The sequence below is a fragment of the Festucalex cinctus genome, chromosome 1 (assembly GCF_051991245.1).
Source record: "Festucalex cinctus isolate MCC-2025b chromosome 1, RoL_Fcin_1.0, whole genome shotgun sequence".
Lineage (NCBI taxonomy): Eukaryota > Metazoa > Chordata > Actinopteri > Syngnathiformes > Syngnathidae > Festucalex > Festucalex cinctus.
This window is the reverse complement of record NC_135411.1, coordinates 65,543,767-65,558,766: the sequence shown is the minus strand read 5'-3', so window position 1 is coordinate 65,558,766 and position 15,000 is coordinate 65,543,767. Positions and strand designations below refer to the sequence as shown.

General features: G+C 39.9%; 2 protein-coding genes across 7 annotated transcripts in view; one reads left to right on the top strand and one right to left on the bottom strand.

The window, feature by feature from the left end:
* The window catches only part of LOC144005453 (F-box-like/WD repeat-containing protein TBL1XR1), a 94,090-nt gene that overhangs the window by 43,647 nt on the left and 35,443 nt on the right, over window positions 1-15,000 (top strand). For 2 of the 5 annotated variants that reach the window (XM_077503646.1, XM_077503662.1), the window contains one exon: window positions 6,352-6,393. The exons of 1 other annotated variant lie outside the window; for it this stretch is intronic. The gene's annotated coding sequence lies outside the window, so the exon portion shown is untranslated. Of the gene's footprint in view, window positions 1-6,351; window positions 6,394-13,991; window positions 14,221-14,440; window positions 14,646-15,000 lie in introns of those variants that run through there. 2 more of the 5 variants (XM_077503624.1, XM_077503635.1) reach the window with 2 other exon arrangements.
* LOC144005466 (calcium-activated potassium channel subunit beta-2-like) lies at window positions 162-2,636 on the bottom strand. Of its 2 annotated transcripts, XM_077503686.1 has the most exons (4): window positions 2,530-2,636; window positions 2,226-2,396; window positions 1,087-1,282; window positions 162-987 (listed from the first exon to the last, which is right to left on the bottom strand). In XM_077503686.1, the coding sequence occupies exons 1-4, from the start codon at window positions 2,577-2,579 to the stop codon at window positions 703-705; spliced, it is 702 nt and encodes a 233-aa protein (XP_077359812.1). In that variant the 5' UTR covers window positions 2,580-2,636; the 3' UTR covers window positions 162-702. The 2 variants fall into 2 exon arrangements, with proteins under 2 accessions (XP_077359812.1, XP_077359802.1); XM_077503676.1 differs by lacking the exon at window positions 2,530-2,636 and having other exon boundaries at window positions 2,226-2,514.

The window sequence follows — 15,000 nt, the reverse complement described above, 5'->3', positions numbered from 1 at the left end:
AACTCTCTTTTCTGTGGTGTGTCAAATTTAGAAGACACATTTCTAGTTTCACTTTATAGAGTCAAAGATGTGATGCACTTTTTTTGAGTAACCTTGATAAACTGCACAATCAATCTAGTTCGCCCCTCCTTCAAACTAATCAAGTATATATCATCCCAGCTGACATTATAATGCTGCATACAAAAAGGAATTTCATTTCTAATAGAAAATGCATAGAATTTTAAATTAAAAAAGAAATGGAAAGTAATAAGATGATCCTCATGTTATGAAAAACTGGGCAACTCCTGCTGTTTGTTGTGGTCCCTAGAATAGTAGCAAGCACATTATTCTGTTTTCTGAATTATACGGAAGTTTGAGAAGGATATTAAAAAGTAAAATTTCTTTTAGAAATTATGGAGAAGTTTGGGGTTGTCTTGTATGTCATATGTCTCTAATGCAAAATATTTCACATTGTAGGCAGAAAACTTGTAAACAGTCTCTAAATGGTTGTTATGAATCCTTTGTAAAAATCTATTTCAATCCGTTTTCTTATAACAGCCACGGCTGACACTTTTCTCTTTGGGAAGGTTCATTCAGACACATCCACCATCTTGAGAGAGTCAGCTGCCCCAAATACATGCGTCAAAGCCATAATTTCCCAGAGTCCTTATTTGGTTAAAACTCTGCTTTTGTTTTTGATGTCCGATGCCTTTTTTGACATCTTCACGTCTTCATCTTCCCGATCTCTTCGCACAACCTGGACAGGTACTGTGTGAGTTTGACCATCACAATTATAAGCCCCCCTCCAATGAACATGCACGAGGGCCACATCAGCGAGTGGAAGACGACACTGTGGTCGTAAAGCCGAGTCAGGAGAACCGTCTCCTGCTGCTCGCTGGGGTCGTAGTAGCAGGGAACCTGCCGGTTGGCCTTCAGACGCTCAGAGATGTTCATGATCATGGTGTGCATTTGGACGCTGTCCTTCTGGCACCTGGGCACATGGAAACACTGCAACGAAAGGACTGTCTGTAAGCACTAAGCAGTTATCCACCTGTTAACTATGACGAACTTCAAATCCTATCAAGTAAATCCTGGCATATTACTCACTTCTGAGCTGGCATCCTGTGTCTCCTCATTGTGAGATAATCGACTGATGCGGCCCGTGTTGTTGACATTCACGTAGACCTGCAAACAGGGGTACTTGGAGACTCGCCAGCAGTCGGCGCCACAGTTGTAGGAACAGTTCATGTCTGCCGTGACCGTGGAGTTGAGAACGACACACACACCTTCCTCTGTCCATGCACTGTTTTGACATTTAATTGGAATTGGAATTTTAATGCAAAACTGTCAAATATTCAGCAGAATTGTTTTGTTTTTTTTATTATTATTTTTTAATGGGCTTAGTGAACCCCCGCTATTTACTTAACACCCATAATGGTTTGGAATTGCCTATAAATGCCACAAGATAGCAGCAAAGCATTTCTACGTGAAACTCCTAAACTTAATTCAACATACAGTGGGGCCTTGAGATATGAGTTCAATCTGTTCCATAATTCAAAATGTACAATAGATAGATAGATAGATAGATAATACGTTTTAAATCATAATTTCACAAATATAAAAAAATAATCAAAATATTTTTTTAATTAAAAAAAAAAAAACTATAATACTACACTTCAGAGGGGAAAAAACAAAGTAATGACAGGAAAAAATGGAATGTAAATTTCATTGCTTAAAGGGTTGTAACATTGCGACGTTCATGGCATTTTACATCGTTGGTTAGCATTACGCTAAACAGACTTGTTATGTATGTGGTTGTATTAAGTACACAACTTCAATGTGTATTTTTTGTTGTTGTTGTTGTTGTTTAGGTTTAGGTCTAGCTTGATAGTAAACTTCAACTGGGAGTAGCAATAAAGAGCTTTGAAGCCTCATTAAAAAAAAAAAAAAAGTTGCCAAAGAGCTGCCAAACTGCTGCTTGCTGTGAAGTGAGTTGATCTCACTGCTACCATACAGCGCTCATACCTAAACATTATGCTTGTAAGTCAAGGCAAAAAAAAAAATCAGCCAAATGACGGCTCAAGTAATAATAATAATAATAATAATAATAATAATAAAAACGTCATAAGTCACGACACTGTCAAGGCAACAAAGAATAAAATAAAATCTCAAGGCACCACAGTACTTCATTGACATCACAATGCCACCAGATGGCACCAAAGCAGTATGACAATTTGGACCTTTACCTTTCAGCATATGAGCGTAATATAGTGATCCCAAGTACAAAGTACATCATGACAGAGGAGAGGATCATTCCAAGACCCAGGAGAATAGCTCGATCTTCACCAGGCTTGAGAGCTGTCACAGTCTTTTTCTTGTCCAGTATATCAACTTCACGGAATTTCTGATAAATTGACCTGACAATAACGGAACGGATGACAGAGAATTGTATTGTTACTTTGAAGCCACACATCAAATCTAAAAACCTGGAAATCAAAGTGCTTGTTTACAGAGCCTCTCGATATACCCATCCATTTGCCCCTTCCTCACCTCCTTTCATTTCCTGCTCCTGTATTTTTGGCCCCGGCCGCAAAGAACATTTTTCTTGGTGATCCTCTTCCTCCTCTACTCACTGAAGTGGAACAGGGAGATTGCCGGAAAGACCTGTAGAATGAAAGATGAACTACTTTGGCGGAGAACTAACAGGAGCAACAAGTCAAACTATACCTACCTTTGGTGCATTTCTATTCCTATTCAGTGTGATATTTAAAGAGATTATATCTACGGATAATCATGCGCTCCCTCATATTTATGATATTCCCGGAGCAGGATCGTTCCAGTTATGGTTGACTTCCTGGTGACGGCTACTGGGTAAACATTCCATTTTGAACACAAAGAAACACTAAAAATGTAAACTAGATGACAGATGAATGGTGTAACGCTGATGAGGTTGGGAGGCAGTGAAAAACCTACCCGCTGGATCATGAACGCTGTCAACACAAAGTCATTGGGTCCTCGCCTGACAAAACAAGAACACCTTGCATGGGGATCTTTTTGCTCTCTGCAGATCCTACCGTGGATGTAAAACACATGACACAGTCCTTGATACAATAGATGTTAATGAATCTGAGGCATTATGAGTAATTAGTTCAGGGACATTAAAGTATTTGATAAGAGGTGAGGGAGTTATTTACTTACATAGCGTTACTGATGGGCAGAATCCTCACATCTCCGAATACACTATTTTACAGGGGGGGGGGGGGGAAGCAGATATTGCAAACCTGTTTTATTATTATTTTATTTTAACAAAATTCAAAATTAACATAAATTAGTATTTACAATTGTACTCATATTTCAACATACCCGGGCAGGCATGCAAAAATTGTACAATGTACAGTATACCGTTGGGTTTCAAATTAAACTGTAGGGCATTTCAGACTAGCATAATCATTAAACCATATCAAAAAAGAAAATAATGACATTGTTCTGTCCCAGAAAAATGTCATTATGTCACAAATTTTGCCAATGTCTAAATTCATGAGCGTACTTGTATATTGGGTTGGCACTAGTGGTGTCAATCTTTCCAATAAATTACCATTCGATACGTATATTGACATGTGACCGTCGCCGATCGATACATGTCAATTTTAAAATGGAACAATTTGATTTGGTTTGGTTGGATTACAATTCGATATACAGGATTGATGCCAATAAAATTCGAAATACTGTGGCAACTGTTTTGATATTTTCAGAGGTTGAAGTTAACATGAAGAGATGTACATGTTAATTTTGGTGACGATTCATGGCATTTTTGTGTCACAAAGTGACGTTTAGCTTTTGTACATTTGCAGTTGTGCTCATAAGTTTACATAACTCAAGGGTTATGAACTTTTGAATGAACTTTTCAATATACTGTAAATGTGGGATTTTCTTAAAAGATATACATTACACATTATTTTCTACGACTACTGATTTTAAATTCAATTTGTAATAATGAAATGCAGAGCAAACTGTATATCCGTAATAATATGAGGGAATTTATCATTTATACAATTATCACAGGGCTGACAGCCCACTGAGGGAAACCATAAGTATGAATATGTTAGGATTATTATGTATATATTATTCCATATTTTCTCTTTTATTGCATAGAGTTAATTTTAAAGCATGTACTCAGTATTTCACTATCAGTTTGGGTTGCTGTATGTGTATTCAACCTAAGGACGTCTGGAATGCGGGAATGAAGAACTTCACACCAGGACAGGAGACAGCATTCAAGGATTAGTGATCAAAGGATGTCTCCTGTGTTAATGACTGTTGTATTTGTGATGCCACAACGCTGCCATTTCTCCATCTCCTTTTGTGACCATTTGTTAGCGAACTCCATGAAAAGACAAGAAATGTGAATGTGTGTCAGAGTGGGCCAGAGGATTGTGACCAGCACACATCCCTCGCTCATCTCTCCTTGTACAAGTAAAGGCCTTGTTTTCTCATTTTAATGTCTGTCTCCTCATTTGTGCAGTTTAAAAATGTCATAGATGGTGTTTAAACCTGACAGACTATAAAAAATAGTTTGCCACCCCCAATATACACTATATTTAATGCTGTACTGTATTGACACTTGAGTTAGATTGAACCATCATTAGAATTATTTCCAATGCAGTCATACTCAATTGACCATGCATGCAATGTGCAACATATAAGCAGACACATTTCACTGAAGGAAGAAAATAAGTTGATGCACTGGAAGCAAAGGAGTACGAAAACAAGCCAACAAGTTTTTAACCGATGACAAATTTCTTCATAGTATGCTTCAGGAAAAGGTTTTTTTGACTGGCACACATTTGAAGGAAACTATTAAAGTGATCATGCTTTCCTGGAAAGGTTCCATACAATTTTGCATGCCTTCCCACCTCAAAGACTCACACTTAGATGATTTTGATGCCGCATCTGACAACTTTTCTCCGTCGTGTGAGCAAGCTGGCCATTGCACCGCAAGTGGCTCAAGTTCCACACATACCTGTATTGATTTCAGCTAAACATGGACACATTCATTTTAAGACTCACTATCTTACTCCTTCAACAAACTTTACAGTCAGGCTAAAGCTTGGAAATTCCTCAGAGAGTGCATAGTTGGTTCACTTGTTGTTCGCCATGCTCCACGTTCAACAGAGGCTGTTCTTACTGTGACAGGTGACTTCCTATCAAATAGCTAATCAGGAATGGCTAATGTCACCCTTCTGAGTGATTTACAAGAAAGGGCTGGCAGGCTCTTTGAGTCTAACCTTGCAGAAACTTCCAGGGCAGCGGCAACTGAATGGAGGGGAAAAACTTGAGATATTCAGACAAGGTTTGGGTTTTCCGGAAATTATTTCAAGATGCCGCCTGGAAGGCATCTGCCATCTAAAAATGTATTTTATGTCTGAGTAACGAACAGAGTGATTGATTATTTGACTAGCAAGCAAAAATGTGAGATATGAACATTGAATAGTAGCAGTTTGACTGAATTTTTTTAAAATTATTATTATTAAAGGAAGCTTAAGCTCTTCAGTGACACTCCCAGTTCAAGTTTGCTGTCAAACTAGACATACTCTAAAATAGTGAATTAAAAATTGTGTATTTGAAACAGCCACATGAGTTACCAACAGGTGTATAGTTTTTAATCCTCTGCGAAAACCTCTTCTTTTCTTTTCTTTTTTTTCGAAAACAACTTTTATTTCGGCTTACTGAGTCACATTCAGTGGCTGTGAAACTCTTCTTTGTTTCTGCATGACTGTATTATACTGCCGCACGGTGGCCAACTGGATATAAAATTTTATGAACTGCTACAGTATTTTCATTTTATTAAAAAAAAAAAAAAAAAAAAACGACACAATTTTGGCCTTTTTTTTTAACAATTCAGTGGCATATCTATCCATTTCAATGGGGAAAATGATTTTAATTGAGATATTGTTTTGAGTTATTAAGTAATGAACTCATACCTTAAGACACGACTGTATAACAAAATGTAGAGCATGAGCATTGGCCACATTAAGTCCAAGCCCAATGAGCAGAATCTACGTCATAGATGCTTCATGTTCTTGCAATGTGTGACTTCACCCAGCAGGAACTTCTTGTTCGGACCTCAGAGCAACTGTTCTAAGTTATAGAGCCACATATCTTAAGTCTGACGCATACACGATCAACTGACCTTACTGTACACTATACGTATATCCTGTATGGATGTGATTGATGTGGCTTGGTTCACATTTTGTCCAGTTGTCGCTCTCCTGTCTTGAAAGTGTGAGTTCAATGAGTGGTAAATATTGATTGCATGTGACAGAGCACATAAATGTAAAGCAGGTGTTTATTTATATTTTTATTATTTTTCAGGCTAAATTGCAGAGCTCGTAGAGATGGTAAAGTCACACGAAGGTGAGCATAAATTCAAATTACTCTCGATATTGACTACTTTACACGGATAATGTGTCCTCTTTTTGATTTGTAAAAAGCGATTGGATTTTGGAGATGTTTACTTTACTCCCACTTTGTGTGCTTTAGAGTTCAAAAGGCAATCTTGCCATCAACGCGCGCTTTGATGAAGAATGTGTCAGCATGTATTTTTGCCTTGTCCTTCCAGTGATTATTGCTTCACTGTCAGGTGTTCTTGTGTTTGATGACTTTAAATAGCTACAACTGAAAAACAAAACAAAAAACAAAAACAAAAATAGCTACAACTGAACAACACCACACCAACTTAGAGGGTGGGAACACCTACCTGAAGTGTAGGAAGAGTGCAAAGTCTGAATTAAAAGCAAATTGTAATCATTCATTTATTATCGCTGCAATTGCTTGCCACATTTGGCATGACTCCAAAATTTAAGACCATTTTATGCATACCGAAGGGGAAAAAATGTTAATAGTCATTATGAGACTGTATTTATCCAGTCAAGGGGATGTTTTTATATATAATAACCTGGTCATTCAATCCAACATGCATGAGCATGCCATTAGGATTAACGAGTAAATCCTAAATGCTATTGGTAGGCATTTTATAGCCCGTAAAGTGCTCATCTGTCAATGAGTGTTTTTATATATGTATACATAATAGCATAGTGATGGTTATTGAATCATCATAGTCATTCGAATCCTACCTCTTCTGATGGGCTGTTATGATAATCCAGACTGTGGCTACAACTGTCAGCAGTGGCTTTCCAAATTGTTCTGGTCTCTCAGGCCCAGCAACTGGCCACCACATATTTAAACTCTTACCCCAAGCAAACAGGATGCCTAACATACCTGTGTAAGTAACATGAGTTCCCTGTTAAATGTTGTCACGCTTGAAATGAATTGCCCCAGCACAGTGAATGAATGGCCTGGTGTGACTGGCACCAATCTTGGGCCTGTTGTTTCAGGCATTTGTGTACCTTGAAGGAGGAAACCAGGATCTGTTTTCAAACATCTCTCTCTGTCTTGCCTATGTGTACTGGGTACTGTACTCTGGCAGCAAGAAAGCAACGCCTCCAAGATGTTACCATTTTGTGCCACAAGGTGTCTCTCCAACTTCAGTAAACGTGAACAGGCTTACAACGCCATGTATTGACGTCTCCTCGTGAGATCAATAGCTGACTAACAGAGCACACGTTCTTTAAACTATGCTAATATTTGATTCGATCTATTTTTTTTTTTTTTCAAGAATACAAATGTCATAGATGAGGTTAAAAAAATAGTGGATGCAAAATGCTTTATTTTATCCGTGTATTAAAATTATTGTTTTTACTTAATCTAATTAGGGAAAAATAACCAATTATTTCCATGATTGCCTCTTCTATACAGCTTTATACTCAGCTGAGGGTACCGTGGAAGGAAAGATTGAGGAGGTTGTTGGGGTAATAGCAGTACCTAAAAAAAAAAAAAAAAAAAAAAAAAAAAAAAACAGCAAAAATAACTTGAATCTGACAAAAGTAATAACAAATAAAAGCAACTGAAACTCAGACATTACAATTCAATACTATGGAATTATAATAATAATAATTATTATTATTATTATTATTATTATTATATATTATTTAAACTAATAAAAACAGGTCTGGACAAAAATAATAGTAAACTTAATTTAATATTTTGTTTCACAATCTTTAGGGGAAATTGCGGCAAACAATTTTTGTCACTTTTAGTGAGACTTTTGCACCTCTTAGCAGGTATTTTGCACGACTCTTCATGAGCAAACTGTTCCAGATGTATCAGGCTTGAAGGGTGCTTTTTCCAGATGGAATGTTTCAATTCCTTCCACAAGGTGCTCAATAGGGTTTAGATCAGGGCTCAGAGAAGGCAATGTCAGAATAGTGACGTGCACTTCGCTTCAAATGGCAAAGGATTGTATGTTCCGATGCTGATGTACCTTGACCTTGGAGTTCTATGGAGGTTGATCTGGCTGTGCACCACCTCTCATCTAACGTCAGCTTGGATAGGCTTCAGTTATTCACAAACCCAAGGACAAGATGTATAGTAGATGGATGGGTGGATTGTGTTTTCTTTTTTTTTTTCAACAATCTTGGCTACATACAGTCTTTGCTCTTCCCCTCTTTGTTTTTATGAGTCTGTCACTTATAGCAGCAGCCTATACAGCAGATCACAATTTACGAGGTGTGTATGTTCTGCTTGCACTGCCCCATCCAGCAGATGAGCAAAGAGAACAGTACTGTACTGTACTACTCATTGCCATTCAATTATACCCAGACCTGGATTTAGCCTCGGAAAAATAGCAAACCCACAGCAAAAAAAGACACTTGGCAAACATGAACAGATCTCGCACAATGAGGAAAAAAATATTCAATGGTAGATAAGGTAGTTATTTATGCCTCATGTTGTAATCTAAACATTGCAACGATTGTAGGCTACCCTTGAATGCTACATTTGGAGGTGAAATTAGATTAAAGGGGAAGAAAGGCAATTCTGTGTCTTTGTTTCCCAAGATCTAAAAATAACTCTTGCTGAGCAGGCATTGCAGCTGACATGCAGTTCCTTTTACTGCTCCATTTTCCTGATTGTTTTTAGTTTCAATATCTCAATATAATACATTTTGGAATGTGGAAACTGTTCCTGTATCTTTCGTTAAACGCTTGGATCAATATTTGTAAGTGCATGCAATTTCACCGCCATTTTGTTTATCAAACTCTAGAGACTTTAATAGGGAAAGTTGTCGCTCCCTATTGTATTAATACTAGTCTCACATTTGCTTGTTTTTTTAATCTTGACAACAAACTGCACCCTCAATTTGCATTTAGCCAGAAAAAATTTTAATCAAAGCAAAGCTGCTGTTTCTATCCAAGCATCACAATGTCAACAGCTCCACCTCATATTTATCAGCATTGCTGCTGTGCTTATATCCCTAGCAACCTTGTGTTATTGTCCTGCAGATTTACTCCCTCCCCACACACAGACACAGCTGTACTTCTGCTAGTCACATTTATAGCTAGAATGAGCACTCAGATCTAATTCTGAGGCAATTTACTGAGAATAATAGAATGTCATTTTTCACTATTTTTGCCGCATGTACAGAATACAGCATATTGATGTAAGACTGGATGAGTAGTATTTAGGGAATTCGATTGCGCATAAAGTAAATCATAGATTGTGTAAAACCTTTGGAAGGAATTCTCCTCACATCATTGGTGGGGAAACACCCGCACACAGTGGGAATGCGTGCATATATTTTCATTGCTCCTGGCTCGATGAGAGAGAAGCAAAGAGGCACCATATGGTAAACCACCCTTACTTGAACCAAACAGCAATAAATCTGGAATGCATTATTTCAGTATTATGTATCCAAATCCATGATTGCCAAAAACAACGCTATAAAGAGTGTTCACAGTTCTGACATCTGTGCGAGAAAATTATGATGTACTGTGATCCCCAATTATCCATAATTATTTCTGAGGATGTGGCTTAAGATGTGGGGGTCTGGGAGTTGCAGATAAAAAAAGAAAAAAAAACAGATGAGTGCTGCAATAATTGAGTGGGAGGAAGGATCAGACGACTCAGAGGCTGTAACTGCAGTATTCCTGTTTCAACCATCTCCATCACTTAATAAGACATCTATCATACTGTACTGTATAAGCTACAAATACTGTAAATGCTAACATTTTCTATCCTTACCCACATAGCACTATAGTATAATGCATGATATTATTAATTTTGATGAAGGCAACAATAGGTAAATTAAGTTTTTCTTTTCTGTTATATAGAAAGAACCTCAAAAACTATTACCGGTACTTGCAAGAAGACGGCATGAACCTAGAATGTTCTAAAAATGTTGCTGCAGGTGCAACATTGCATTTGAAAGGCATGAAAATGTGGTATTTCATACTATGGCGTCATTTGACATAGAAGAGGGCAGAGGCAGGGTGGCAACGTCTGTCAGCAGAGCTGAGATGAATCACTCCTAAAATTCTCAAGGTTAAAATAATGACACTGATTTCTGAAGCTCAGTCCCCAAAATATTAATAAGAGTTGACAACCTCGGCCAGTGGTTCTCAACCCAGGTCCTTGAGTACCCCTATCCAGCCTGTTTTCCATATCTCCCACAAGCAACACGTGTTTCAAACGATCAGCTAATCAGCAAGCTAACCTGATAATGAGCTTCAGCTGTGTTGGCTAGAGAGACATGGAAAACAAGCTGGATAGGGGTACTCGAGAACCGGGGCTGAGAACCGGTGACCTCGGCAGTCCAATCCCCAGGTACAGTTAGCTGGCTCTCGGGACTTGGACTGTCATCCATCTGGCAGGAAAGAAGCCTGAACTGGTGTGCCAGTGCGAGAGGTTCTGACTAGATATGTTAAGCTCACCTGAATGCATATCTTGGGCTCTGGAGCCAGTCCCCTTGAAAGGGGTTGGACTGGCTCTTCCACTCAAGAGTTCGCCACAGTAGAGGGTTGAGCAGGTACAGGCATACTATATGTGGATGATAGAATAGTCTGAAGGTGGAGGAATGAATGGACCTTGGCCATTGTTGGTAGCTATGCACCAAACAGCAGCTCAGTGCACGCATCGTTTTTGGATACCTTGGAAGGGGGCGCATTAAGGTGCTCCTGTTAGGACTCCCACATTCTGCTTAGGGACTTCAATGCTCACGCGAGCAAGCCAGACAAAACTGGAAGGGTGTGAATTGGAATAACAGCACCCCTTATTTTAACCTAAGTGGTCTTCTTTTATCTGAATTCTGTGCTCATCATGAACTAACCATAACCAACACAACGTTCAAGCACAATGTTTTCCATGGTTGCACTTACAACTAGGACACCCGAGGCCGCCATACAATGATCAAATTTGTGGTCTAATATCTAATCTATCTAATCATTAAAAGGTCTAATCCAAGAGTGTCATTGGATTTGTGGTTACATGTCTTAGACACTTGAGTGAAGAGAGGGATGGAGCTTCCAACCAATCACCACCTGGTGTTATATTGTCTCCAATGTTGTGGACGGACCGACCTGGTGTAACGGTGGTGATCCTGCACCATATAAGCCACACCTACTCAAGTTTTGCCCTGCGTCACCACCACATCACTGCTTTGGTTGACACGCCTATGCAACATTGCATGGACATCTGGGACTGTACCACTGGATTGGCAGATTGGGGTAAAAAGGGAGAACAGGGGCTGTGTTCTAATGTAGGGAATCACACTGGTTACTGCTTAGCCTTCCTGTAAAGGTCTATTCAGAGGCTCTGGAGAGGAGGCTGTGTCAGGAAGTCAAATTGAAGATTTAGGGAGAGCAGTGTGGTTTTCATCGTGGCCTTAGAACAGTGTACCTGCTCTAAACCGTTAGCAGGATCAAGGAGGGTGCATGGGAATTCACCCTATGTTCGACAATGTGCTTTGTGGTCATGGAGAAGGAGTTAGAGTCCCTCAGGTAGTCCTATGGGCGGTTGTACTAATCCTAGGGGTGTACTCAAAAAATCGATACGGCAATATATCGTTGCGGGCCTCATTACAATACACGTATCGATACGCAGGCGTCAGAATCGATATTGCTCGTTAACTTTAAATAGGCAGTTAACGTTTGCCTTTGCAGCTTGCATTGTACCTAAAAAAATAAAAACCAGCAGCGTCTTTGAAGTTAATTGCCTTCAATTAATGCAAAAATAGCTCACCAGTGATTGGACACGGTGTCTTGCTAAGAAAAATGAAAGAATATCAACATGTATTTACTTATAAACTTAACATGGCACATGTGTCTCCATGTACCAATTTTCCTTATATTTTGTTTAAAAAACGAAATTGAATGTGTTAAATGCTGCGATTGGCTGGCAACCAGTCCAGGGTGTCCCCAGCCTACTGCCCAGAGCCCTGAGATAGGCGCCAGCACCCCCCGCGACCCTTGTGAGGAATAAGCGGTCAAGAAAATGGATGGATGGATGTGTTAAATGAAAAAAAAAATACTATTTTTATTTCCCCAAATATTTAAAATAAGCACATTTTAGAGCTGTAATTTTAATAATTTGATATTTTTGCTCATATCGGCTCATACCTATTAATGAATTTTTCGCGGTGTGTCTGTGAAAACTGCTCCTTGCTCTGCAGTGCGTACACATTGAGACCAGGCATGCCGCTTAGTGGTAAGCCAGAAGAGCTACTAACAAAAACATTTTTTTCGTCCAGCATAATAAACATATCCTTTAGGTTACATATGACTGTCATTAGGTGGCACGGTAGTCGAGTGGTTAGCACGTCCGCTTCCCAGTTCTGAGGTCTCCGGTTCGAGTCCAGGCTCGGACCTTCCTGGGTGGAGTTTGCATGTTCTCCCCGTGCCTGCGTGGGTCTTCTCCGGGTACTCCGGTCTCCTCCCACATTCCAAAGACATGCATGGCAGGTTAATTGGGCGCTCCGAATTGTCCCTAGGTGTGCGTGTGAGTGTGGATGGTTGTTCGTCTCTGTGTGCCCTGCGATTGGTTGGCAACCAGTCCAGGGTGTCCCCCGCCTACTGCCCAGAGCCAGCTGAGATAGGCGCCAGCAGCCCCCGCGACCCTTGTGAGGAATAAGCGGTCAAAAAAATGGATGGATGGATGGATGACTGTCATTATAAGATGCAAGTAAATTAATGTAAAATATTGGGATACGTATCGCCTATGTATTGGGATACATATGTATCGCGATACGTATCGTATCGTGACCCCTGTATCGTGATACATATCGTATCGTGAGGTTGGCGGCAATACCCAGCCCGAACTAATCCTGTACTACCCGTGTAAGAATTTGGTCCAAATTGCCAGCATTAAGTCGGATTCATTTCCTCTGAATGTTGGACTCCGCCAAGCCTGCCCTTTGTAACGATTCTGTTCAATTGCCTTTATAGATAAAACTTCTAGGCACAGCTGAGGCGTTGAGGGGGTCCGGTTAGCTGGTTTCAGTACTGTATCTCTGCTTCTTGTAGATGATGTAGTTCTGTTACTGGAGAAGTTGGCATTCAAGTGTGAAGCAGTTGAGATGAGAATCAGCACCTCCAAATCTGAATCCAAGGTCCTCAGTCAGAACATGGCCAGATGCTCCCTCTGAGTCAGGATCCAAGACCCTCTTGAGACACTATCTTGGCTGGCCTGTGAATGCCTCGGGATAACCCTGGAAGTGCTGTGGACGAAATAGCTGGGGGGGATATGAGTCTGGACTTCCCTTTATAGGCCACTACCCTAGAGACCCGACCCCGAAAAATCTGAAGAAAATGGATAGATGATGTAGAGAATTGTTATATCAACAAATAATGTTGTAATGAACAGTATAAAGATGTATCTGTGAGCGTCATAAATATTGTCAGGCTATCGTCTTCATTTCGGGACATTGAATTAATTAATGCGATTATGGATTATGTATCGAGTTGCAAAAAAAAAAATCTGTGTAAAACAGAGATTGCAATGATGATGTAAGCTTGTTGTTGACTTTCCCAGTCTGAATGGCTGAGGAAAGGATAGGGGGTGAGGATATGGGGTGAGGATAGGGGGTGGGGTGTCATTAATCCTGGCTCGTGGTGACCACACATGCACAAATGAGCAGTGTAGTGGGGGATGGGCGCTCACTCTGTTGTTATGACTGGTACTTGGCTGCAGGACAAACTTCCAGGCCCTTGGTATTTTACATTTTCCTCTCATCGCTCGGCTCGGCAAGGATATGTGACTCCGTTTTACGGTGAAACCGTCCAACGTAACCGGAGCTTATCCGCAAATCAAGAGGGGACATACACTGGGTGTTTGCTGCTTTTCGGAAAATAGGTTAGTCACCGATGTGGCGTTTTTTTTTTTTTTGCTACCGCTACTAATCCTTGCTTGTGCTTAGAAGCGCGTATGTGTGTTATTTATTGTACGGCGTGAAAAATCGCATGCGAGATAACCATAAAGACGCCAGGAGAGTACATGAAGATGAAATAAGCGCGGCGCTTCGAAAATAACAGTATTTACAGGCAGCCCATTTTCGCCTGCTGGGTCAAGCCACTATGTCGAACGTCTGAAAGCGTTGCAGGCTTCTTACCGCCTGGCTTTAGCTTTTAATATTTTTAACCTAACGATTGATATTAACATTTGAAACAATAACAACAAAAAACGACAATCGATGACACACATGACACGCTCCAAGTTGTACACAAGAACTGTCGGGAGGTATCGTCGTATTTGAAAAGGTTTTTTTCTTTTTAACCCAAGTAGGTACCAGATTATAGCGACACTTAGCACGCTAGTGGTTAGCCAGCTTGTTAGCAGCTTTAGCGCAGAGGGGCTAGGTTAGCTTGGTGGTGTTACCTAGTCATGTCCTAGTACAGTCCTCATTTCAATCCCCTCGGAAAGAAGCTAATTGTAATGTATTTTTGATGTTTGTGTAATGAAGACATCCACGAAGCACCAGCAACACTTTCAGTTGTACCACAATAAGATTAATTCAAACTGAAAGCGCCTTGTGTGGCGACCGCCTTAAGAAAAAGCATTGCCGACAGGGGCGTCGCTGTACTGTTTATATTATAAATGATAACCAGAAAATAGCACGTGCAGTTTTATTTAAAT